The sequence below is a fragment of the Erinaceus europaeus genome, chromosome 2, assembly GCF_950295315.1.
Source record: "Erinaceus europaeus chromosome 2, mEriEur2.1, whole genome shotgun sequence".
Classification (NCBI taxonomy): domain Eukaryota; kingdom Metazoa; phylum Chordata; class Mammalia; order Eulipotyphla; family Erinaceidae; genus Erinaceus; species Erinaceus europaeus.
The window spans coordinates 152,302,930-152,330,370 of record NC_080163.1 but is presented as its reverse complement, the minus strand read 5'-3'; the positions used below and the strand labels follow the sequence as shown (position 1 = coordinate 152,330,370).

Sequence of the window (27,441 nt, the reverse complement as noted above, 5' to 3'; positions counted from 1 at the left end):
TAAAAGACCCTGGAGTAGGGGTGGGGGTGTTCAGATCCTGGAATATGATGTTGAAGGAGGACCAAGGTGGGGAGGTTAGACTGTTACGTGGAAAACTGAGAAAAACTACACATGTTCAAACTACTATATTTTACTGCCAACTATAAACCATTAATCCCCCCAATAAAGGAAAAAAAGAAAAAAGCAAGTACAGTGTTGGTTCACCTATATTCCTTTTTTAAACATCTTTAAAAGTATATGTGTGTGTGTCTGTATACATATATATATACATATATATATACCTATATGTATATATATATATTTTTTTTAATGAGATACATATACCAGAGCACTGTTCAGCTGCTCAGCTCTGGCTTATAGTTGTGTGAGGGATAGAACCTGGAATTTCAGAGCCTTAGGCATGAAAGTCTTTTGCATAATCACTATGTTGTCTCCCTTCCCGCCCCTCCCCCATCTAAATTTCAAATTCCTTGTTCTTATCATTCATCTTGGCAGGCTAGAATGACAGATTTTCAGGGATATCGAGACAAATTCATAAGTGACAAAATATGTAGTAAACTTATGAGAGACTAAAGGAAATATCTTTAGTGACATTCCAGTGATGTAGAAGATTTAAACAATGCAGTTAACAAACTTGTTTTGTTGTTCCTACATAGGGCACATAAGTTAAAAAAAGAATTCTCCAGGAGTCGGGTGGTAGCCCAGAAGGTTAAGCGCACATGTGGAGCGAAGTGCAAAGACCTGCATAAGAATCCCAATTTGTGCCCCCCGGTTCGTGCCCCCGGCTCCCCACCTGCAGGGGAGTTGCTTCACAGGCAGTGAAGCAGGTCTGCAGATGTCTATCTTTCTCTCCCCCTTTGTCTTTCCCTCCTCTCTCCATTTCTCTCTGTCCTATCCAACAATGACAACAACAATAATAACTACAACAATAAAACAGCAAGGGCAACAAAAAGGAATAAGTAAGAATTATCAGGCTCACTTGGGAAATTGGCAAAAAAAAAAAAATCAACCTCAATGATGGGTCACAAAGTAAGTCTAAAGCAATTTCAGAAGAATAGTACATATAAACTGAAATGCAATTAAGGTAGACATCAATAACAAAAGGTAAATATCATATGAAAATTTGTTACAAGAGAGGTAGCATAATAGATCACTGGGGAAAGGCAGAATTATTTAATAAAGGCAGCTAGAAAATTAGCTTTTTATTTGAAGAAAAAAAACAAATGGAGTTCCTACCCCCTTTCACAAAAATCAATTTCCATACGAAAGAAAAAACTCAAATATTTAGAGGAAACATTACCTATGACCTTAGGGTACAGAAGATGGCAGGGTAGGGAGATAGGATGTTAAGATGCTCAGTGGTAGACTCAATGTTATTAATATTCTGGCATTAAAGCCGATCTATGGAACTTTAAAATAAGACCCCACTGCAAAATTACTCAACAAGAATTAAAAGTGAGGTCTGGAGTTCACAGTATTAGCAAATACCCAGATGCTTCCTATAAACCCAGGACTGGGTAGATTAAGAGCTTCTGCCCCAGGAGACTAATTTATCACCTTGGTATACAAAACAACAATAAATGATGTAGTTTCCAAACTCAAAAGGGAGTAAACCTATGTCATCAAATAAGCTAATATAGAATCTGTTTGAAAGGTGTTCTATGGACTCAGTAAAATAGTTAAAACACCGAATATATATATATATAATTTATTTTTTAAAATATTTTATTTTATTTTATTTATTTATTCCCTTTTGTTGCCCTTGTTGTTTTATTGTTGTAGTTATTATTGTTGTCATCGTTGTTGGATAGGACAGAGAGAAATGGAGAGAGGGAGGGGAAGACAGAGAGGAGGAGAGAAAGATAAGACACATGAAGACCTGCTTCACCGCCTGTGAAGCGACTCCCCTGCAGGTGGGGAGCCGGGGTTCGAACCGGGATCCTTATGCCGGTCCTTGTGCTTTGCGCCACCTGCGCTTAACCCGCTGCGCTACAGCCCAACTCCCATAATTTATTTTATTTTAATGAGGGGAGAGGGGGAATTGGAGGGCGGGAGGGGGAAAGAGAGAGAGTGAGACCAAGGGACAAGAGAGCACTGCTCAACTCTGGGGAGTGAACCTGGGCCCTCAGAGCCTCAGGCATGAGAGTCTTTTTGCATAACCATTATGCTGTGTCCCCAGCCCTTAAAACACCCATTTCTGACATCAGTAAGCTACTTCTGAAAGGCAGCTAATTGCCTACCTAGAGTGTCCCTTCTTACAGTTCAGTAAAACTGACTGAGGTTCAAATCCTGAAAGAAAATGGTCTGAGCATATAAAGCTTTTGTGAAAATCTGAAAGGGATTATTTATGGCTCAGTAACTTGTTTTCAGACTAGTGAAACTCCTTCCCCTCTGCAGCTATACCACGGTGACATTTCCACGTGTAAGCAATGTCCCCAGGAACATCTGTAGCTAAAGGTGTGCCAGCCACAGACTGCATTAGTACACTCCCTTCCATATATGTGGCTGATCGTCAATATACCGTATTGATTTTCCTAACAGACTTGACTGCACTTATATAACGTCATTTTACCCAGGGTATGGTAGGTCCAATTGAAATGACCCGATGGTACCAATTCAAAATTTGGAAAGGGAGGAACAAATCTAACAAAGAACTTATCAAGATCTCTAGGCAGCACTGACACCCCAGTCAGTTAAGAGGCCCAGCCAGGACAGTAGCCCTGTGACAGCTGCCAGGTCCTGCCAGGCCCCAATGGCCTGGCAGCAGCTTACCCGCCTGGCAGGGATGCTCTCCCTTCCCCTTTTCTGTCTATGAAACCCCCAGTCCTCCTCCACAATCAACATCTCCTTTCTAATGCTTTCCCTAACTTTCCCCACAGGAGCACACATACCCCCTGTAGGCAGAGTTATGTATTTCCTCCTTCCTGCTCTAATTATACTTCATGCTAATTATTTCACAGAACTTAACTATATTATTTGCCTAGAAATGGAGATGCTCAACTAGTGAACCCCTGTTCTACTGCGTTGTGACCTTGGGCACAGGTTCTCAACCTCTCAGATCCTTAGTCAGTTCATCTGTAAGGCAGGGATGCTGGTAACTTATACCTCATCTGCTTGTCCAAAGGAGTACATGGCACCCTGTATGGAAAGCAACCAAACAGTGCCTGGCATACGGCAGTTACACAATGACAAGGAGCTATTATCATAGTGAACAATCGATCAGAGAGGGGCTGGGTGGTGGCACACTGGTTAAGCGCACATGTTACGATGTGCAAGGACCCAGGTTCGAGTCCCCAGTCACCTCCTGCAGGAGGAAAGCTTCCCAAGTGGTGAAGCAGGGCTGCAGGTGTCTCTCTCTCTCTCTCTCTCTCTCTCTCACCCTCTTCCTCTCAATTACTGGCTGTCTCTGTCAAATAAATGAAGATAATAAAATCATTAAATAATCAATCAGAGAAGGCACTAAGCCTGGAAGGAGAAAGATCGAGCTATAAGGGGAATTTCATCAAGATTAATGTTTATGTAACATTTAACTCTGACTACATTAAAACAGGTATTTCAGAGGTGGAGAAGTGGTACAGTGGCAGAGCACTGGACCTGTATGTGTTATGAATTTCATCCCCAGTGCTGTGTGTCACAGTACTGCTTCAGTTCTCTCATTAGTAAACAACTCTTTATTATTATCCATATGTGTGTATGTAAATCATTACACATACATATACGGCATGTCAGAGTCCACAGTCAGATTTAAGTTATGTGACTGCTGACTAACCTCTTATGCTTCACAGCTCCTGCCAACAGCTTTGCCTGGGAGAACTTGTTCTTGGCTTCTACGGGTTTCACAGTCAGTTTCTTCTCCACTTCCTTTTTGTTTTCAGAAGAAACTCCAACTTTGTTGAGGTTACTGTGAGTTACAGGTTAAGGGTCAAAACTAAACAAAAAGAGTTAGGGTAGGACCATCATAAAGCAAGAGAAGAGAGACAAAAAGCACTAGCATCTCAGATCTGCAATGCAGTATTTTGGCTACTTATATAAAAATAAACAAACAAAAACAGACAATGTAGAGAGAAATAAAGGTGGTCACAAAAGGAGGTAAGTCCAACACAAAATAACACAAACACCTTGACTGAGGCCGTCCTCTTCGACCAAGCACACAATTTTGGGAGAGATTCACATGGAGTGGTGAGAGAGGAAGGGGACACCCACCCTGCCAACCCTCGGGATAAATGAGGTGACAAATGTCACATCCAGATCACCCTCACATCCCCCAAAGAATACAAAGAAACTCTTCTCTGATTCTCAGTGAAAATCTAAGTATAATCAGAAAATCTGCTATTATCAAAGGCATGGACAGTAACAGGCTTGATGGGGAAAACAAAGAAACAGAACAGAAAAAGAGGTGATTACACTAACAAAAAGTAAATTGGTTTTCTGTAAGGATAAAATAAAATTGTGCAGACTGTCTGATAACTATTAGTGGCATTCAGTCTTAGACATCATAAAGGTTAATTCTTAATTTGGTGCAAAAACATCATCAGATCACTGGGAGACTTGTTATAGAAGGTACTCCTTTGTAGCAACATACTAGATGAGGATCTCCAAGGCCTAGGAACCTGCTTTAAATTCTAAAAAAGAACAGCCCATCTGCAGGGGAAACACCTCGTTCACAGGTGGTGGGGGCTGCAGGTGTCTCTCCTCCCTATCTATCTCCTCTTTGTTTCTTGATTTCCCTATCTCTGTTCAATAAAGTAAAACAACACCAACAACAAAGTTGTTGATTTTAAAATCACAACCAGTTTACTAGTAACACTAGTTTTTCATGCTTAGGGTCAATCTCTGACTCTCAAGGTTTTTCATTTGCTTTTGTTCTTTTCATCAGCCCCCTCTCTCACTTGTTTTTCATGCTTTTTTTTTTTCAGAACCTGTTATGCAACAGGGAAGTATTTGTACTTGTATAATTCTTTTTTTTTTTTTTTTTTTTTTTTACCAGAGCACTGATCAGCTCTAGCTTATGGTGGTGTGGGGGATTGAACCTGGGACTTTACAGAGCCTCAGGCACGAGAGTCTCTATATATAACCATTATGCTATACCCCTAATCCTTCGTACAATCCCTTAAGAATACAATAGTGTCTTACTGGGACAATAGTGACATCTAGTGGCCAAGAAATCTAAGGAGCATGCATGAATGATCCAAAGGAAAGAGTCTATAAAGAAATTCTAGTTCTGATCACTCTACATGTACTAATTGTTGATATGCTCACTAGTGGCCTTAAATACGTGTTAAACTCCCTGGAGATTCCATATAATGCTCACCAGTACAATTCTGAGTTTCACTGATTTGGTATTTTAAAGGTTACTGTGAAAATAGATACTATTTTAGGTCCAAATCCAAAACAGAAGCCATTCTCACCATATGTCCCTCTTTCCCTAAAAGTATTTTTTAAAGGTTATATTTATATTAATGAGAAAGATAGGAGGAGAGAGAGAACGAAACAGACATCATACTGGCACATGGGCTGCTGGGTATTGAATTCAGGACCTCAAGCTTGAGAGTATAATGCTTTATCCACTGCGCCACCTCCCGGACTACTCCCTAAAATTATTTAAATACATAAACACGTCTTGATAATCTCACAGTGCTAGATGATTCATTTTCAAAAGGGACAGCATTTTTAACACCCATAACACTGCTAAGTACTAGTTAATCTGAAACAAGAGTTCTATTGTTTGTATAGTATAAACCACAGCTTATTAGTATTCACAAGTATCACTTTATAAAATGTATCATATTATAACCACCAAGCAAAGCCAAGGACTAGCTCCTAATTCAGAGCTTCAATCAACAAAATGCCTAATCTTTCCACTCCTATCTCAACTTGTCTCTGGTTTGTGTGTGTGTGCTTGGAATTAGCGCAATGGGCTGGGAGGCCTGCCTTTTTTTTTTTTTTTAAGTTTTTTTTTCTAGACAGTCAGACATCTCCAAGTTTCCAATAAAAGCCAAGACCCCTGGTACCTCCTCAGTGTTGTACTATAATGTTACCAAGACAGAAGTTTCTTTTAAATCACTGTTGCCCTGTTCATTCCTCCTTTTGAACTGAAACTGAAAAGCCAAGGGAATCTCACAATGATATCACACCAACATTAATCTTTAGAATGCTGCATTGGGAGACATTCTATGCCTTATTTGCTAGTCTGTTAAATTAAGCACATAAAACAAGACATAATTCAAATGAGAAGTGTAATTAATGTAACTCCTTAGAGGAAAAGCCTGGTGCCTAAAACAACAGAAAACATATATCTGCTCATCACTGCAAACATTAACACATTATTATCCTGGGGTTGCCAGGTCAGGAGTACGGGAGAGGAAGTTCAGAAGAGTCAGTTAGTCTCACCCCTATCATTGCAACTGTGGTATCAGCGCCTATCTGATTATAACACTGTAATGTCACTAGTAGAGGTGGGATTGCAAACCAGTCTTCTGTGACCAGTGCAGAGCAAATTTTCCAAATTCACGATACCACCTAACTAGTCACAGTCGGACATCTTGATTAAACCAAATCCCTGGGGATCTGGCATATAATGTCGGCATTTTCTCCCATGTCACTCATAAATGAAACAAAATCAACTAGCACATTCAAAGCCAACCATCAATCTTAGGGGTAAAGTCCAATGAATCACATTACTGAGGCTTATTCAACATATAAGCTTAGAACTGCCAAAAACTTCCTCCTTGGAGGAAAAAAAAAAGAGAGAGACAGAGAGATTTTTATTAACTTTCCTATGAGTCATTAATTTATTCAGATATATTGAGAATCTAATATAACCAACTATAGGGGAAATCAGTGATGAACAAATCCTTGTTCATATGGAGCTTGATTTAAATTGTAGCATTAAAGAGATAAGCCAGTAAGCAAAGAAATGAAGACTTATAGGTGGCAATATGTGGTTTTTATGTTTTCTGCCTCCAGGGCTATCACTGGGGCTCCTGCTGTTCCTGGAGGCTATTTTCCCCCTTTTGTTGCCCTTATCATTGTTGTTGTTCTTATTACTGTTATTGTTGTTGGATAGAACAGAGAGAAATCGAGAGAGGAAGGGAAGACAGAGAGGGGGAGAGAAAGATAGACACATGTAGGCCTGCTTCACCGCCTGTGAAGCGACTCCCCTTCAGGTGGGGAGCTAGGGGCTCAAATCGGGATCCTAACCGGTCCTTGTGCTTTGCGCCTGCTGCGCTACTGCCTGACTCCCCAATACGTGGTTTTTAAAAATGACATTACAGGGTAGGGGAGACAGCAAGACGGTTATGCAAACAGACTCTAGTGCCTGAAGCTCCAAGGTCCCAAGTTCAATCCCCCATACCACAAGGCTGGCCTGGTAAAAATCAAAAACATTCCAGGCCTGAGAGGTGACTAAAGGGATAAGGAGTTAAGATTGCCAAGCATGAGGTCCTGAGTTCTAGCCCTAGAACTGCATGTGCCAGAGCATACTCTGGTGTTCTCTTTCTCTCTTGTAAGTAAATATTCTTTAAAATAATAATTTAGGGAGTTGGGCGGTAGCACAGCGGGTTAAGCGCACGTGGTGCAAGCGCAAGGACCGGCATAAGGTTCCCGGTGTCTTTCTCTCTCCCTCTCTATCCTCCCCTCCTCTCTCCATTTCTCTCTGTCCTATCCAACAACGACATCATCAATAATAACTACAACAATAAAACAACAAGGGCAACAAAAGGGAATAAATAAATATTAAAAAAATAAAAAATAAGTAATAATTTAAAAAGTGACACTGAAAATTTAAATGGGCTGGGTTTGCTAAGGGAAGGTCTGTACAAGGAGGGAAGATATGAACTGAGACCTGGAAAATGTAGAGCAAAGCCAGGCAATGAAAAGCAAAAATAATGGTCTTGAGATGGAATCACAAAACCATTATAGGAGGAGCATAAAGAAAGCCTGCAGTGAACCCAGGAAGTAAAAGTGAAACATCAGGAAAAAGCTCAAGATGCAACAGGGAAGTTAATCTAAATTATGTAGTCTTGTAGGGGGGGGGGGATGTAGATCTAGGTCTAAATGCTCTCATGCCTGAGGCTCCAAAGGCACAGGTTCAATCCCCTGCACCACCATAAACCAGAACTGAGCAGTGCTCTGGTAAAATAAATAAATAAATAAATAAATAAATAAATAAATAAATAAATAAATACGTGTATGGGGTAGATAGTATAATGGTCTAAATGCAATAGGAAACCACTAGTGACCTAATCCTATGTGTTTCCAAAAGTTCCCTTCATTGTCTAGAAAATGCATTGCTGCATACCATAGCAGAAGCAAAAACAACTTAAGTCATGGTTGTCCAGAGAACAGTTTTACTGCAGTGGGAGAAGAAGTAGCAAGAATACAATAATTTAGGGGGAGGGTAGAGTAGGAAAAGTGGGGAGTAGGGAGGTATAGAATTTTGATACATCCAAGTTATATGTCAGATGCTTACTAAGATATTTAAGTGGATGCCAAAAAAGTAAAGTTTTTTTTTTTTTTTTTTTTTTGTAAATTCTCTCTACCCCTGTATTGGGACAGAGTAGGCTGCCTCTGCAGATAAGGTTGCACACAGGAGAGCTGCTAGACATTTCTTTCCAAACTCACAAGTCTACCTGGGAGGTAGTGTCTGACTTGTTAAAATGCAAAAGGTCCTGAGTTTGAACCCTGTAATCATAGTGATGCTATAGTTTTTCTCCCCCCCCCCAAATTAATAAAGAAACAAATTTTTATTTAAAAAAAAAAACTAACTAGAGGATTTGTTCAAATAAAATAAATACAACTCAGAAGTCAATTCCTCCCTGGGATGAGATTACCACATCATCCATCTGTCTCAGAGTTTAACTGAACAAGATGGGATGCATTGGGTCGACCTTCTCGTGGTGCATCCCGTGAGTACCCATTCATTGGGGAAACTGACGATCCTTCCTAGCTGACTGAATCCACATGGATCCCAGTCACTTTCAAAGCCAGCAACAAGCAGCTCCTGACAGCTTTCAACCTGACGCTGTTGACTGGCTACGGAAGAAGGGCAAACGCTAGAAGAAGAAGAACTGAACAAGACAGGAAGCTGTGGTACTGACTAGTAGAATTTCGTTAATCCCAAAGGATCTGGCCTTTTCAATGCAACAGACTCTTGTAGGCAACATAACCTCTACAAACCACTGCCAATTATTCAGACCAAAGGGAGATCAGTGCTGAATTTTAAGAATGCCAAGTACAAGACCTTTATTCTATTTCTGAAGAGACAAAAATCCACAGGTGTTGAAAAGAAAACTTACACTGTAGAGAGTCCTCTTAACATACAAAGGATATTCTGTATTCTTTCAGTTCTCTTAATTCTTCTTCTCTTCGTTGCTTTTCTATTAGTTCCTGCTGCCGAGAAACCTCATCAAGGAAGTTGGTCTCATCTTCATCTAAGCCTCTTACCATGTTTTCTAAGGAGATAATTAAACAACAACTCTAAATTGTGGGCTGGGAGGTGGTGCAGTGTATAAAACACTGGAGGCTTGAACATGAGGCCCCAAGTTCAATTCCCAGCATCACATGTATCAGAGTGATACCCTGGTCCTCTCTCTTTCATAAATAGTCTTTTTAAAAAAGAAAAGAAGAGAGGGAGTCAGGTAGTAGCAGTACAGCGGGTTAAGCGCAGGTGGAGCAAAGCGCAAGGACCGGCATAAGGATCCCGGTTCAAGCTCCCAGCTCCCCATCTGCAGGGGAGTCGCTTCACAAGTGGTGAAGCAGGTCTGCAGGTGTCTATATTTCTCTCCTTCTATCTCCCCTCCTCTCTCCATTTCTCTCCGTCCTATCCAGCAACATCAATAATAACAATAATAACTACAACAATAAAACAAGGGCAACAAAAAGGAATTTTTTAAAAAAAATCTAAAAAAAAAAAAAAAGAAGAGAAAGAACTACTTAGCAGGCTAGATGGAAAATAGTTTTTAATATTTTATTTGTTTTGGGTAAAGACAGAAATTGAGAGGGAAGAGGAGAAAAAGAGACATCTGTAGCACTGCTTCACCAATTATGAAGCTTGTCCTTCGTCCCCACCTGCCAGGGGCTTGAACCTAGGTCCTTGAGCACTATAATGTGTACACTCAACCCAGTGCACCACTGCCCAGCCCCTGAAAAATATTCTTCAATATATCTTTCTTGTGGCAGTGTATCTAGTTAAATAAGTCTTAAAAACTAAATAAAGGGAGTTGGGCGGTAACACAGTGGGTTAAGCGCAAGGACCCGCCAAGGATCCTGGTTCGAGGCCCCGGCTCCCCACCTGCAGGGGGGTTGCTTCACAAGCGGTGAAGCAGGTCTGTAGGTGTCTATCTTTCTCTCCCCCTTCTCTATCTTCCCCATCTCTCTCCATTTCTCTCTGTCCTATCCAACAACGATGACATCAATAACAACAACAATAATAACTATAACAATAAAACAAAGGCAAAAGGGAATAAATATTTAAAAAATAAATAAATAAATAAAAGACTTTTCCTTTTTTTTTTTTTTTTTAAACATATTTACCTTTGGGCTGCGAAGTTCTTTTGTATATCTGTAAACTTTGTAATTTGAATAGAGATAAGAGAGACACTGAGAGGGCACGAGGAGATAGAGGAGAGTGACATTGGTAGCACTGTTTCACTCCGTGCAGGTGGGGACCAGCTAAACCCTGGTTTCTTTTTTGTGTGCTTGCAGCCAAATGAGCCACTGCCCAGAACAGCCTTCCACCTTCCCTCCTGTCCCTCTTTCCATTATTATTATTATTATTATTGAAATAAACAACAGCTCCTTCAGAGGATTAGAACAAAGAACTTCTCAGCATCATGACTTAAAGAGAACATGGCATAAAACCAAGACATTGTTTCCACTACTAGATAGCAGTATAAAATTACAATGAGTATCTACAGCTCTGAACAAAAATGTTCAATGTGGTTTAGAATGAGAAGCTTGTCTCCTTGCCACCTGAAAATCAAGACAGTCCCACGGCGAGTTAGCAAAAGTGTGTCAAGCAGGTGGATTCCCTGCAACTCTGGGATTCTGCAGCTTACTGAATTTGAATTGCTCCTCATACTCCTGCTGCTTCCTATCTTTCTGTTCCTGTAGTCTTTCATACAGAGACCGTGGGTCATATGCTTCCTCTGGACACTCTGAAAGAAGAAAGGGTAGGGGGAAAAGATACAGCCTTTAGAATTTTTTTTTCACATTGCTGCTGACTCATAAAAAATAGCACAAAATCCACAGCTTCCCTTTGCACCTCAGAGAGGGCCTGGTGATTCCCAAAGCTAACTACCAATGTCAACAGGACTCATGGCCAGAGACAGCTAACTGGATGAGGGGGCAGCCCAATCCCAATCCAGCCATAGCGCTCTCAAATTGTTCAGATTCAGGATCTACCAGTTCAGACTGAAATAGAATCGCATAAACTCCTGACACAGTGGTAAAGTAGAAAGGGCAAGGATGTGAGTTTCCTGGTCCCATTCCTAACTATGGAGGCTTTACATATAGATTCCTCCACTTTAGATGAGAATATTACTACTTATTTTACAAGACAATGAGGATTAAAGGTGACTAAGTCACATGCCAAATTACGAGCCTACAGACCTTCTGGATCTTCGGGCTTTCGAACTTTCTCCCATTCTTCTTGCCTTCGCTTGCGCCGTTCGTCTAGTTCAGCCTCAGACACAAACCGCTTTTTGATAACAAGGTTACCATCATCCCCTCCATCCATAATGGACAATCAGGCTGCAAATAAAGAATTTCAACTAAGAATTACACTTAAAGTTCTAAAGATGTGGCTAGCAAAATAGCTCACTTGAAAACTGTGTTGTTTTATTTACCATGTGAGCAATGTCAATATGGATTCAAATGCGGCCCCCACCACACTGAAGGAAGTCAGTGCTGTGGTCTCTTTTACTCTCATCTCTCTACCTATTGTCTCTATCTTAAAAAAAAAAAAATTGATTCTTGCGCTCGGCTAGGCCAGACAGGTGTGGGGTTGATCAGGAGACCTGGGTTCCCTGAAACCACCGAGGACATGGAGCAGCCCTCCGCCTGCTGTGTGCGCCAGGCTTGGGACAGAGCACAGGAGGCTGAGGGGACCAAGGCACCTTGGGTGCTAAGCACCTGGCATTTGGGACCCTGGTCGCTCCCTTTCTGTCTGAAGCTGGGAGACATCTCTATAGACGACCATGACTTCAACATGCGGCTGCACTGCAGCCCCTGCGGGCTGCTGCACAAGTCCTGCTGTCAGCACAGACACCGGACCACAGGACCCCCACACATGGGGCATGTATCTGTCAGCCCCCCGGCCGTCACCGGACAGCTCCAGGAAGAAGCAGAAGTGCCAAGGTCAGTGCCTACAGCCTGCTTCAGCTGGGAACACAAGCTCCAGGGACCCACAGGCACCAGGACACGGCTCATCCAGACCCTTCAGAGTCCAGCTCTGCGATGAGCAGAGACCACTCCCGGACCTCCCAGGACAGCAGGACCAGCCATCCCAACAGGGGCCATGAGGCTGTGAGCTACCTCCACAGAAAAGACTGGCAGAGGAACGGCTGGCACAGGAAGAAGCCCTGGATGTGTCGCAGGAGCCCTCGCAATTGGGGCGGACTCTTCACCCTGTGGTGCTTTGAGACTTCATCCTCTCACTGGCCCTCACACACCTGTGGCCTTTCCAGCTCTGGACTCATTTCATCATCCATGTTCATTTGTTACAATGTTAATAAACCATGCCCATGTTTTCATTTCTCAAAAAAAAAAAAAAAATTAAAAAGGAACAAACAGTGGTCCAGGAGATGGTGCAGTGGATAAAGCATTAGACTCTCAAGCATGCATGAGGTCCTGAATTCAATCCCCGGCAGCACATGTACCAGAGTGATGTCTGGTTCTTTCTCTCTCCTATCTTTCTCATTAATAAATAAATAAATCTTCAAAAGAGAGAGAGGGAGAAACAAACAGACTTGGCTTTCTTTCTCTCCCCCAACAATAAGCTAGCTTAAAATTCCCTTCAACACTAAAGAAAAGCCCAAATTATAATTTTACCATGTCACTGATGTAAATACATAGTTATATTTTCCTTATTATATTGGTAGTTTTAATAACATTGATGCTATCAACAAAATAAGAGAACCTCAATAATTCTCATTATACAGTGTTTCCTAGTATATCTCACACTGCATATATTTTCCTGTCCCTCTAGACACATAAGTCTCCCCTCTCATGCCTGAGGCTCCGAAGTCCCAAATTCAATCCCCTGCACCACCATAAGCCAGAGCTGAGCAGTGGACTAGTTTAAAAAAAAAAGAAGAGAGAAAGAAAAGAAAGTAAGGAAGAAAGAGAAAGAAAAGACAAACAGGTCTCCTAGGCAACCTGGGAGGTGGTGCAGTGGATAAAATCATGGACTGAAAGCATGAGGTCCTGCGGTCAATCCAAAAAACTGGGTCTATGTATGTCTACTGGAACTTCTCTTTAGAAAGGAAGGGAAAAGGGGCCAGGCGGTGGCGCACTTGGTTAAGCGCACACACTACAGTGCACAAGGATCCGGGTTCAAGCCCCTGGTCCCCACCTGCAGGGAGAAAGCTTCGCGAGTGGTGAAGCGGGACTACAGGTGTCACTCTGTCTCTCTCCATCTCTATCTCCCCTTCCCCTCAATTTATCTGTCTCTATCTAATAAAAATAAATAAATAAATATTAAAAAAAAAAAAGGAAGGGAAAAGAAATAAAGATCCAGGAGTATGAATTATTCCATTTAAACTAGATATTTCTGCTTTGCTTTGTTGGTTTCTTTCCTTCTGAAGAACCATGGAATTAACTCTCTAACCAAGCATGCCATGTCTTACATAATGATACCTAGCAAGAAGCACAGTCAATATAACCTGGCACATCAACTCAATACCCATTGACAACAACTCCGAATAACAAGTGTTTCTACTGCTAACAAGGAAATAAAGTGCCTAACATTTACTGACCTCTTGCCATTTTCTATGTATAGTATCTCATTTACACTCAAGTTGACCCTGTAAGTAATACTATCACTTTACAAATAAAGAAATTGAGGTCTAGGATGGGGGTACATAGCATAATGGTTATGAACAACAGACTCTCGTGCCTGAAACTCCAGAGTCCCCCACACCACAAGCCAGAGATAAGTAGTGCTCTGGTAGAAGAAGGAGAAGGAGGAGGCGGGGGAGGAGGAGGAAGGGGGGAGGGGAGGGGGAGGAAGAGAAGGAAAGGGAAGGAAAGGAAAGGAAAGGAAAGGAAAGGAAAGGAAAGGAAAGGAAAGGAAAGGAAAGGAAAGGAAAAGGAAGAAAGGGAGACAGGGAGAAAGAAACAAAGAAAGGATGGAAGGAAGGAAGGAAGGAAGGAAGGAAGGAAGGAAGGAAGGAAGAAACTAAGGCCTAGAAGCTCGGTCACTTGTCTAAAGAGGTGATGAAAGTGGTGAATGACAGAACCCCCAAATCCAGTCAAATTCTGACATAAAAAATTCATACTCATGCCCACTTTACTAAGCCCTCCCCCAAAACCAGGGAACCTGGTTTAAAAAAAAAAAAAAAGGACATGTTCATTTCATCTTCTTACATCAATGCTAGTGTTGAAAATGCTTTAGCCTTTATACTTAATAAAGACAGAAAATGGAAACCAAGAAAATAAATCCAAGCATTCACAACAAAAGACTAGTCTCAGCCTAAATCCTACTATTGCTGAAGATTAGTTCAATGTAAGAAGAACATTTTGAAATTTACTAGAAATAAAACCCAATCATTGACATGTTGCAGCTCCCACTTAATACCCATAGCCTGGACATTTCTGATTTAGCATCACTCGATGTCTCCAGTCAGAGGCCTATTATAGAAATAAAACTGTTCAATCTCTGTGTCTATGCCAAAAATTGCTCAAAATCTGCCAAGTGACCTCTTATGAATCAAGAGCCAATATTTTCTTAAATGTCCCAGGGAAGAATGCCAAAAACGTAGGACTCTAATGGATGGGAATGGTGTACTGTACGTGAAATTTTCCCCACGCTTATCCTCGACTAGCTGTAGTTCTCACATTTTTACCCCACATTAGCTATCTGGGTTTTACCCTTATTTCCTGGTAAATGACTCAGAGCATGACAGGTCCTTACAGCCCACCTAGTTATGACTGTCCATTCAACATCTGAATCCACCATACACCCTCAGGTCTTCATCCAACCTACATATAAAAACTTCAAGAAGGACCACTGCATTCCTTTGAAGGTAGTTGATTTCCTTTCTCTAAGCAGATCTGACTGGTAGGACAAGTTGTTCCTAAAACTCAATTAGACCCTATGAAATCTGTGCATAGATTTCAATTCACTGAGACTACACAAAAAGAGCCAAAGCCCTTTAGTAACATGACAATGCTGCCATTGTTTAAAGACAATTCTTAATCTGTAACTATCTGCGTCAAACATTTCAGTTTATTTAATCTTACTAAATAAAGAAAAACAAGTGTCTCAAAGCAGTATGACTCAATCCTGGGAAATATTAGGATACAGCAATGTATCTCTTCATTCTCACTATACATTAAAAATTGAAACTTCCTTTTCTTTTTTAATTGAATCTCTTAATAGCCTCAAATACAACCTAGAGTCTAACATGTTTCCATCTAAAAAAAGATCTCAGACTCATAAGACTTATAACACAAAATAATGAAAGTAAAATCATTTAGTTTTCATAGTTTGTAGAGTTTCAGGAAAAAGAAGAATCTACCTTAATTTAACTTTAACAAAGATCCCTGAAACAAACAGCAGATCCTGTTAAGAGTCATGTGAACATGGGGGGAGTTGGGCGGTAGTGCTGCAGGTTAAGTGCACTTGGCACAAAGCGCAAGGACCTGCGTAAGGATCTCAGGATCCCCACCTGCAGGGGAGTTGCTTCGCTCTTCCTCTGCTCTCTCCATTTCTCTCTGTCCTATCCAACAACAACAACAATAATAATATCTACAACAATAAAACAACAAGGACAACAAAAGGGAATAAGTATTTTTTAAAAAAGAAATACTACTTCAGCCACCAGGTTCCAGATGCCATCAGGATGCCGGCCAGGCTTCCCTGGACTGAAGACCCCACCAATGTGTCCTGGAGCTCTGCTTCCCCAGAGCCCCACCCTACGAGGGAAAGAGAGAGGCAGACTGGGAGTACGGACTGACCAGTCAAAGCCCATGTTCAGCAGGGAAGCAATTACAGAAGCCAGACCTTCCCCACCTTCTGCAACCCACAACAACCCTGGGTCCATGCTCCCAGAGGGATAGAGAATGGGAAAGCTATCAGGGGAGGGGATGGGATATGGAGACTGGGTGGTGGGAATTGTGTGGAGTTGTACCCCTCCTAACCTATGGTTTTGTTAATTTATCCTTTCTTAAATAAAAAAGAAATTAAAAAAAAATAACTACTAAAAAAAAAAAGTCATGTGAACATGGAGTTGAATTGAAAGATAAACTCTCAAGAAACACAAATCTCCCCTTCCCTATTAACATTTATCCATCACTTTGGGAAAAGACAGATTCATAAAATTCCAAGAAACCCTTACTCCTTTCTACATTGTTTCTACTAGAGGTTAAAGCTTCTTTATCTTTCACACACAAAACAGGAGCAGCCGGCTAAGGATGATGAATATAAAGCAGAAACACATTCTGAAAAAGGAAATTTAGAGACCAGGGAGATGGCTCAACAAGTACAGTGCATGCCTTGCACATGAGTCCCTGGCTTGATCATTGGTACCAGAGCACCAAAGGCAAAAAGCGATGGTGGTCAACAGCAGCGCTTGGGTGTCTCTCCCTCCTTCTCTCACATCAAAATACAAAAAAAAAAAAAAAAAAAAATGAGAGCAGTGGCACAGTGTGTAAGGCTCTGGGATCCATCCTCAGCACCCCATTGAAAAGAAATAATAAGATAAAGCTAATTTAGAGACAATGAATGGTCTTAGAAACTATTTCTTGCCTACTCTCCATGGGTTGGTTTCCTGAAAACACATGCAGTTGAATCTAGTAAACACTTTTCAAAGTCTGTTCTTTAAAACTAATAAAAGAGTGTGGGAGGCAGCAAAATGGCTACGCAAAAACTCTCATGCTTGAGGCTCTAGGGTTCCAGCTTCAGTACTTGCACAAGCGTAAACCAGGTCTGAGCAGTGCTCTGCGAGGAAAAAACCTAAATTATAATTGTGACACTCCTCGCGTCCCAAAATAAATATCACAAGTTAAATGACCACACCTAGTTATAATGAAGCCCCATGAATTAAAGGACTGTGATTAAAACAGTTTTATCAGTTGTCTTCTTTAAACTGTATTTTTTCTATAGGCCCTCATTCCCTGGCAACAACTAAAAGATCCCCTCCTTCAGTTCATAGGTTCTCTGCTTAATTAATTTGATCATCTTTCAAGTTAGGAGAGGTCAAAGACAGGGACAAGACATGCTCATGAAACAGTGGCCATCACTGTTGAAAATACTGATAATAGTTGTTCTTCAGAAATATTTAGATCTTTGCAGGATTCAAAACTTCACTATCTGAGGCTGGGTGGTGGTGCACCAAGTAAAGCATATACATTACGGTGCACAAAGACCAGGGTTCAAGCCCTCAGTCTCCAACTGCGGAAATGGGGGGAGGAAGAGCTTCAAAAGCAGTGAAATGTTACAGGTCTTTTTTTTTTCACTCTCTCTTTATCTCTCCCTTTTCTTTTTAATTTCTTTCTGTCTCTATTCAAAATAAGTAAAACTTCACTATTAACAAACATAGCTCAAAAGCAAGCTAAAACCAAACACCTTTCATTATACCTCAATGAATTCAGCCAATATATAACAAGTACCTTCTCGTGCAGTTTTATTACCAGGAAGAATACAGATTATGAAGAAGTGTAGGTAATGGAAAGATAATGACAGACTGAAATCTAGATACCTCTGCTTCAAACCTGGTTCTGTCACTCATAATTTGTAGGATCCTGGGCAAATCACTTAACTCCTCTGAACCTTTGTTTTGCTCATCCACAAACTACTCTGACAGTGGATTAAAATAGAACTGTGAAACAAAGTTTTAATGACGATAAACAAGATAATTCATGCAGGATTCTTAATAGAGTGTTTGGCACATGCTTAAAAATCCTTTGACAGACTTGTAAAAACTATGTTGATTACCTCTGAGAGACGGGGGTGGGGTGGGGACACAGGACTCTGGTGGGGGGTGTGGAACTACACATTGTGATCTTAAAATATTATAACCATTAATCACAAGTAAATATGGAAAGAAAAAAAAGTCCTTTGGCAGGTGTGCATTACTACAGAGCACTATGCTAACTTGGCTCTGGACAAGTAAGGGGAGTGAGAGGACTACTGTTGCACTGAAAAATCTGAGAAATAAATCAGTGACGTAAACAACCATGAGTGGTACTAGAAGTGGTGCAGTGGATAAAGCATTGGATTCTCAAGCATGAGGTCTTGAATTTGATCCCCAGTACCAGAGTGATGCCTGGTTCTTTCTCCTCCTTTCTCATCAATCAATAAAAAAAAAAAAAAAAAAAAAAAAAGATTATCTGAAGGAGGGGTCACATCAAACACAAATTAGGAAAAATTAAAACATATGCATAACTTGGTGACTACGTATTATTTCCTTTTACTGTGGTTCTCTATTTTACTGTATTTGTTTATAACATTTTAAATTTAAAAAGCTCAACAAAGTGCTTCATATTGAACTACATCCAGCACTGTGCAAGTCTACAGGGTGAATAAAGGAAATAAATATTAAATAATCAGTATTATGACACTAGTTAATACCGGAGAAAAATGAACATGACAGATGGGGGGGCTTACGCAAAAGAGCTCATGACTGAGGTTCTGAAGTCTCAGATCCAATGCCCCACATCATCTTAAAACCAGAGCTGAACAGCACTCTGATTAAGAAAAAAAAAAAAAAAAAAAAAGGGAGGGGGGAATATGATGAATTACCAAAGTGGACAGTGCAAGTAAGACACAACAATAAAGGACACAAATATGAATCAGTCCAGTTTCCCAGACTGAGTATCTGGATATACAACTTTTTCCTCATTCCTTTGCATCCCACCAGCTACCAAGTTTTACTGTTTCACCTCTAATTACCTTTAAAAAAAAAAAAAATCAGTGTTAAAGACTGAAATTGCAGGGTCTCAAACATATGTTCTACAGCTCTATTAATTCCCTGACCCAATTTCTTCTCCTTCCCTTTCTTTCTTCCTTTTTTTTTTTGGAGCGGGGGTGATAGAGAAAAGCACTAGTTCACTAGCCATGGAGTTCCATCTGTTTTCAATGCTTTCATGTGGTAGCAGAAATTGTACCCAGGGCCTCTCTTCTTCCTCTTAATCTATTCTCTATTTTTCCCCCATTGTTTTAAAGGGTTCTTCCCTTTCTGTTCTCTATTCATTTTGTCATTTTGTATGAACTCAAGAGCACTCCAGTCTTCCTGTTTCTACTCTAGCCATGTCTACAGTACTCAATAAGTTTTTATCATTTATGACTGTTTCAATAGCTCTCTGAATCCAGAGTGCTTATTAGCACAGAATCAAGCATATATAATGAATATTTATTGAATCAACTGCTTTAGAAGAACTAAAGCAGGGAAGAATGTTTTCACATGAATACTCCTAGGTATGTATTGTTCAATATAAGTTATAGAGAATGACAGAGATTAGATAAGTTTTTGTTGAAGTTTCTATTTTCCATTGGGAAGCCTATTCAAACACTATACAACTTGTGCAGTAGGAAACACAGGAACAAAAAATAAGTAGCTTTATTGTACCATTGGTCTTCAAGAATAACTCTTGGGAGGCTGGGTGGTGGTGCACCTGGTTGAGAGCACATGTTGCAATGCTCAAGGATCCAGGTTTGAGCCCCTGGTCCCCACCTGCAGGGGGAAAACTTTGCAAGCTAAGCAGTGCTGCAGGTATCTCTCTGTCTGTCCCTCTCTGTCTCCCCCTTCCTCTTGACTTCTGGCTATCTCTATCCAATAAATAAAGGAAGAAAAGAAAAAAAAGAATAACTCTTGCTATTTCCTTTTAAGAACAAGTGACAAAAAAAAAAAAAAAAGAGTCAGGCGGTAGCACAGTACGCAGGTGGCGCAAAGGGCAAGGACCAGTGTAAGGATCCCAGTTCCAGACCCCAGCTCCCCACCTGCAGGGGAGTCACTTCACAAGCCGTGAAGCAGATCTGCAGGTGTCTATCTTTCTCTCCCCTGCTGTCTTCCCCTCTTCTATCGATTTCTCTCTGTCCTATCCAACAACGATGACATCAATAACAACAACAATAATAACTACAACAATAAAACAAGGGCAACAAAAGGGAATAAATATTAAAGAAAAAAAGCTTATAATAAAGTAGTAATTATTTCCTGTGCATTTTTCCTAGAAGAGTAACATTTTTTTAATGAAACCAGAGCACAGCTCTGCCATTTATGATTTTTTATTTGTTTTTCTTAGAGTGAGAGAGAGAGAGAGTGTGTGTGTGTGTGTGTGTGTGTGTGTGTGTGTGTGTGTGTGTGTGTGTGTGTGTGTGTATGTGTTGTGTCAGGGATCAAACCGTGGGCCTGACGTGGTTTGATGTGTGTACTATACCTCTGACCCACTTGTCACTTTCCTGGCCTCTAGTATTCAATATTAACTGGCTTTTTATACTGCAATAGGGAACTGATGGTATCTTCAACTTTCAGCATCTTCTGGGAGTGGTAAGAAAATCTAGAAACAAAATCATGTTCATTTCTGATTCTTAGTGCTTAGCTAAATTCTTACAAATTTATTTTCCTCCTTTATTCATGAAAATAATTAAAACATACTCTAAGCAAAAGCCCCCAAAGTGCTGATTAAAAAAAAAAAAAAGTAACTTAGTAGCAGAAACAGTAAAACTTGGCAACTGGTGGGATGTAAGGGAACTGAGGGAAAAGTTATACGCTCAAGTTTTATATGAGAAACTGGATCAATTAATATTTGTGCCCTTCATAATGGACTTTAATACTACTCACTTTAGTAATTCATCATATTCACAGTCATATGAATTTACATGGCATTCATATATTATACTCATAATTTTAATTAAATTCCAAATAAAAATGATAAATATTTATGTAAGAATAAAGAGATTTTATGTGGTCTGGGAGGTGGCGCAGTGGATAAGGCTTTGGACTCTCAAGCATGAGGTTCCAAGTTCAATCCCCGGAAGCATATGTACCAGAGTGATGCCTGGTTCTTTCTCTCTCTCCTATCATTTCTCATGAATAAATAAATAAAACTTTAAAAAAAAGAGACTTTACATTGGGAATTCTTATTTTTTCTTTATTGTTTAATTTCAGGGGAAAAAAAGCTAACTTTCCTTGTACAGTTTAAGTTAATTAACTAGCACACTAAACATTGTTTTTTAAAAGGATTATTTAATGTCTTCAAATTGAGAATTCATGGACAACTAAAACCAAACTAAAGCCACTGTGTTCAAACTTAAAAGAGTTTTTCAGGCGACACAATAAAAACATAGTTTTTAAATTTGTGTGAAAATTAAAAAAAAAAAAGTTCTTATATTTCAAGCCAAAGTAACTAACTATTAAATACTGCACTACTGTACTTGTACTGAAGAGTAAGGTATCTAATTTCCAGGCACGGGACAGAATGGGCTCAGTATCTTCCAAAGCATGCAATACATATTTTAAGATACAAAACTTACACTGCTGCTCCCCAAGTAGCTACTATCACTTGCCTAGAATTGCCTTACCAAACTATTCCACTTAAGTTCATGACATGATACAAGCTAATGAAATCTAGCTTCCTATGAAACTGAATCTGGTGATGGCAAAATCTGTATCATTGGTCACCACACCCTCCTAGTTCTTACACTAGGCTATACATATGTAAAAGCACACCAGGGGGAAATCAGATCTCTCTGATATGTGTACTAAGGCTTCTTCTCTCTTAGTAGCAAAAAATAACAGGCCAATCCCCTTTCCAGAGTATTTGCCAGTAAATACTCTTTAAACACTGCCCTCCCAACATTTTTCACCCTGATAATCAAGTCACATGGGATTTCAAAATGCAAGACGCTCACCAAGAGGGATTTGCCATCTGGTAAACTCAACTATGTTCCAAATAAGGTTTACTTTTGGCCAGAATGCATTCCTACCTAGCTAGTGTCATTTATAGCAAGCTAATGTTCCTAAACTCTAAAACTTGAGATAATGGCAAAACTACCAAGAAAGAACATTCTTAGTATTTATTACTAGACAAACTAATCCTCAATCTTTTACTATTGTATTTATTTTAGAGAGAGAGATGCTGGAGCACTGCTCAGCTCTGGATTATGGTGGTACTAGGGATTGAATCTGAGACTTCCAACACCTCAGGTATAAAAGTCTTTTGCGGGGAGTCGGGCAGTAGCCCAGCGGGTTAAGCGCATGTGGCAGGAAGAGCAAGGACCAGCGTAAAGACCCTGGTTCGAGCCCCCGGCTCCCCACCTACAGGGAAGTCGATTCAAAGGCAGTGAAACAGGTCTGCAGGTGTCTGTCTTTCTCTCCCCCTTTCTGTCTTCCCCTCCTCTCTCCATTTCTCTCTGTCCTATCTAACAACAATGACAATCAATAACAACGATAATAACTACAACAACAATGAAAAACAACAAGGGCAACAAAAGGGAAAATAAATAAATATAAAAAATAATTAAAAAAAAATTTTAAAAAGTCTTTTGCAGAACCATTAAACTATCTCCCCAGCCCAATCCTCAATCTTCTAACTTTCCTTGTGTACCTTTTTTTCCAAGTTGATTAACTATCAAAGTAAGCATTACATCATTTTAAAAAAGGATGATTTAAGATCTTTGAACAGAATTTGTGGACAACTAAAGTATAAATAAAGCTTCCAAATAAGCTGAGGCTTACTTAACGAGGTCTGGAAGTGGGGTGAGGGGACAGTTCAAGGTGGAGCACACACCTTACTGTATGTGAGGCCTTGTACTAAGGCCCCCTCCCAGGACTATGCGGAAACACCATGGACAGCACCAAAAAGGAGTTTCTCTCCCTCTTCTTGCTGTCTCCCCCCCACCCCAATTATACAGAATTGTTAAAATGAGCTGTGGAGGCCATCTGGCAGTATCATACAAGTAAAAGACCCCTGGTTCAGTCCCTAGCACCATATAAAGCATTCTAGGAGGCAGGCTGGGAGACAGCTTGCCCACTAGAGCTGTACTTTACAAATCCCTGGCCAGCATAAGAGAACACCATGCAAAGGGGAAGCTTCATAAGCAGTGGTGTGGTGTGGTGCTGTCATGCCTCTTTTTTCTCTGTCTTACCCTCTATCTGGAAAAGAAAGAAAGGAAGGAAAGAAGGAAGGAAGGAAGGAAGGAAGGAAAAAAGAGGGAGGGTGGGCAGAAGGAACACAAACCCCTAGCAAAGCCCAGGTAGAATTAAAAAACTAAAATTGCGGTACACTTACAAAAGAAATTATCTAAAAATCAGAGTACAACATAAATAACTTAATTCATATTACAAAGGTAATTTGCAGTAACCTTCTGGATGTGTAAACAGCCAAAACCAGGTTCAATTTTAAGAAACCTATATAAAAATGTATCTTTATTTTATTTATTTTTCCTCCAGGGTTAGTGCTGGGGCTCGGTGCCTGCATTACAAAATCTATTGCTCCTATGGCCATTTTTCCCGATTTTTTTGGATAGGACAGAGAAACTGAGGGAGGAGGGGAAGACAGATAGGGAGAGAGAAAGATTGCGAAGCAACCCTCCTGCAGGTAGGGAACCGGGGGCTCAAAAGGGGATCCTTACGTGAGTCCTTTCGCTTTGTACTATATGCACTTAACTTGGTGTGCCATCACTCAGCCCCCCCTTAAATTTATCTTTACATAGCACAGGCAGGGGCTCATTATATATGCTAAGATTACCTTGGATTCATCTATATGCACTGAAAGAAAAAAAAAGAACCAATTAATTAACCAGTTCCCTAGTGCATGAATGCCTCTCAAAGATTTGTAAATATTTCCTTTATATATGATCCCAGTATTAATTGTACTTCACATCCCTAAGTGTAAACCTATTAAAGGAGATTGTAATATCTTAAAAAAAAAAAAAAAAAGGTCATTCTGAACAAAATACTATATTGAAGAAGAACAGGCTTTGTGTTTTTTTTTTTTTTAGAACTGGTTTTGTTCTAAGTCTTTTCACTTAAAGTTGTGATTTTCAAGGGCCTAATTAATCTCATCTTGGACACACGTCAACTATGGACACATTCAACTTACTGTACTTCATCTGGGGCTCAAAGAAGAAAAACAGCATCTGCTCCCAAGCTGGAGGGAAGCCTGGCCATGTTGGAATTTCTCTGTGCTGGTATACTTACATCCAATATGGTGCCTCCCTGGAAGATTTTTAAGGGTAGATTGCATTATACACTATTTTGCCATCTAGACTGGCTTTGGAACCTACCTACATTAAATCATACTTGTCCTACTCCTACTCACCTAGGCTTTATGTAGCTCATCATACATATATATAGTACTTTGCAGCATCACACCAACCAGACATGGCCAACTAACTCACTCAGCAGTAATACTGAAAGGTACAGTGCCAGATACTGAACAATGACTCTTGTACTCTGGTTTCTCTTTCATATCAACATCTCCTATCTCACACGGAATGTCTTTCCTCTTTCTCTCACTCTCTCATTACCATCCCCCATACCTCACCCCACCCCTTACCAGAGTACTGCTTAGCTCTGGCAGTGCTGGTGATGAAACCTGGAAGCTCAGTCTCAGGCATAAAGCCATAATGTTGCCCCCTCCAGTCCAAAAACTTACTATTATTATTATTTTTCTTTTTTGCTTCCAGGGTTATTGCTAGGGCTCAGTGCCAGCAATACAAATCCACTTGCTCCTGGTGGGCATTTTTCATTTTTATTGGCTAAGACAGAGAGAAATTGGGGGGTGGGGGGGTAGAGTGGGAGACAGAAAGAGACACCTGCAGAACTGCTTCACCACTTGTGAAGTGTTCCCCTGCAGGTGGGCGGCCAGAGGCTCAAACCCAGATCCTTTCGCAGGTCCTTGTGATTCGTACTAGGTGCGCTTAACCCAGTGCACCACTGTCAGACCTCCACAAAACGAGACAGGAAGGAAGGAAGGAAGGAAGGAAGGAAGGAAGGAAGGAAGGAAGGGAGGGAGGGAGGAGGGGGACAACTAGAAAAAAAGCACAGGGAAGGTTTGATTTTGATAATGGATTCCCACACAGTGAAAAATGATGCAAGTTTCAGGTAGACTAAGAAAAATAATCCTAATTTCAAGAGTGCCTGAAATCACTAATTTCACATTCCATAATCAAAATGCTAGGGGACTTTATCCCTTCAGATATAGTGAGTTAAGAGTTAAGCAACCTAAACCAATCCTGGAAGAAATTTTTGAAATACAAGCTAATAAGTTAAAAAGGGCCACATGGGGCCAACAAGACAACTCAAGCCAGGCCCTCCACTACACTGGAGGAAGCTCTGGTGCCTTTTTTTTCTTTTTTCCCTATAACTCTATGTACCTGTTTCTATCTGAGAAAATCAGTGCAGAGATGACCAAAGGATGCTGGGACACTGCAGTGGTGGCACACATGATTTCTGAGAGGTTCTAGGTTTGATTTCAGGCACCCACGACAACTAGTACTCTAATAAACCATGATACTTTGACAAAAAAGGAGGAGGAGGAGGAAATAAAGCAAGATTAAAGGGGTAATTAAATTGCTGAGAAAAAATAAACAGTAAGGGGGTCAGGCAGTGGCGCAGCGGGTTAGGTGCACGTGGCGCAAAGGGCAAGGACCAACGGAAGGATCCTAGTTAGAGCCACCGGCTCCCCACCTGTGGGGGAGTCACTTCACAGGCTGTGAAGCAGGTCTGTGGGTGTCTATCTTTATCTCCCCCTCTCTGTCTTCCCCTCCTCTCTCCATTTCTCTCTGTCCTATCCAACAAAGAATGACATCAATAACAACAATGGTAGCCACAGCAGGGCTACAACAACAAGGGCAGCAAAAAATAAAAAAAGGTGGGGAGGAAGGTGGCCTCCAGGAGCAGTGGATTCATAGTGCAGGCACTGAGCCCCAGCAATAACCCTGGAGGCAAAAAAATAAAATAATAAACAGTAAGGAATATGTTCAAGTCTCCAGTAAAGGTGATAAGCAGAAACTTCGTTTTCTCCCCGAGACATTTCTCTGACCTGAATGAAGGTTGTTATTTTAGTACCCTTGCAAAGCAAAAGAAAAGAGAGCCTGGAGGCCAGGTGGTGGTACACCTAATTGACAGCCCATGTTACAATGCACAATAACCCAGGTTCAACTTCAAGCGCACCACCCTCCCCACCTGCAGGGAGAAGCTTCACCACTGGTGAAGCAGGTCTATTGGTGTCTGTCTCTCTCCCTATCTCCCCCTTCCTCTTGATTTCTGGCTGTTTCTATCCAATAAACAAATAAAGATAATAATTTTTAAAAAAAATTTTAAAAAGGAAAGAGAGGAACCTGGAGCAATGTGGAGTCACCATCTCCTCCTAGATCTTAATCTGCTAAAAACAAAACAAAACAAAACAAAACAAAAAAACCCTACAATCAGAGTAAAAGTGAACTGGGAAGAAAATAGCAGATATGGCAGGCAACAGAAAAAACTCAAAATAGATTTCAGAAAGTGAAGTTAACACATATAGATCATAAAATAAGTAGGCTCGTCATACTTAAGGAACTTAAAACCAGGCCTCAAAATAGCAGCAAATAAAACATTTGAAAATGGACCAGAGAACTTCAGGAACTAAAAAGTACAAAAAAATGAATTTAAACTTCAAGTGGATGAGTTTAATAACCTACAAAAGAGACAGAAAGAGGGGGGGAGAGACAGGATGATGAAATCATTCAGAATGCACTATGGAACAATAAAAGCACAAAAATAGAATGAAAAAAATCTATTTTAAAATCAGAAAAAAGATCAGCTAATGGGGCAAAAGCAATATATGAATATAAAATGTAATTTTGCATTCATATATTATACTGAAACAATGAAAATTAGTTCTGTAAAATAATTTTTAAAATTTTTTATATTTATTTGTATTTATTTTTCCATTTTGTTGCCCTTGTTTTAGTTATTAGTGTTGTTGTAGTTGGTATCGTTGTTGTTAGATAGGATAAAGAGAAATGGAGAGAGGAGGGGAGACAGAGAGGGGGAGAGAAAGACAGACACCTGCAGACCTGCTTCGCCACCTGTGAAGCGACGCCCCAGCAGGTGGGGAGCCAGGGGCGCGAATCGCACCACAAGTGCTTAACCCGCTGCCTGCGCTACTGTCCGACTACCCTGTAACATAATTTTACAACAGCAAGAAGGTGGCTCAGAAGTAAAGGATGGGGGTAAGGGGGCCAGCATAGTGGTTATATAAAAAGACCTTCATGCCTGAGGCTCCAAAGTC

General features: G+C 40.5%; 1 protein-coding gene across 3 annotated transcripts in view; it reads right to left on the bottom strand.

Moving 5' to 3' along the window:
• The window catches only part of PSME3IP1 (proteasome activator subunit 3 interacting protein 1), a 38,235-nt gene that overhangs the window by 7,662 nt on the left and 3,132 nt on the right, over nucleotides 1-27,441 (bottom strand). For 2 of the 3 annotated variants that reach the window (XM_060185509.1, XM_016186848.2), the window contains exons 2-5: nucleotides 11,611-11,751; nucleotides 11,058-11,156; nucleotides 9,331-9,452; nucleotides 3,770-3,903 (exon numbers count right to left, since the gene is read on the bottom strand). In XM_060185509.1, coding sequence (XP_060041492.1) covers nucleotides 3,770-3,903; nucleotides 9,331-9,452; nucleotides 11,058-11,156; nucleotides 11,611-11,737 — 482 coding nt within the window. In that variant the 5' untranslated portion in view covers nucleotides 11,738-11,751. Of the gene's footprint in view, nucleotides 1-3,769; nucleotides 3,904-9,330; nucleotides 9,453-11,057; nucleotides 11,157-11,610; nucleotides 11,752-12,534; nucleotides 12,555-27,441 lie in introns of those variants that run through there. The other variant, XM_060185508.1, reaches the window with a different exon arrangement.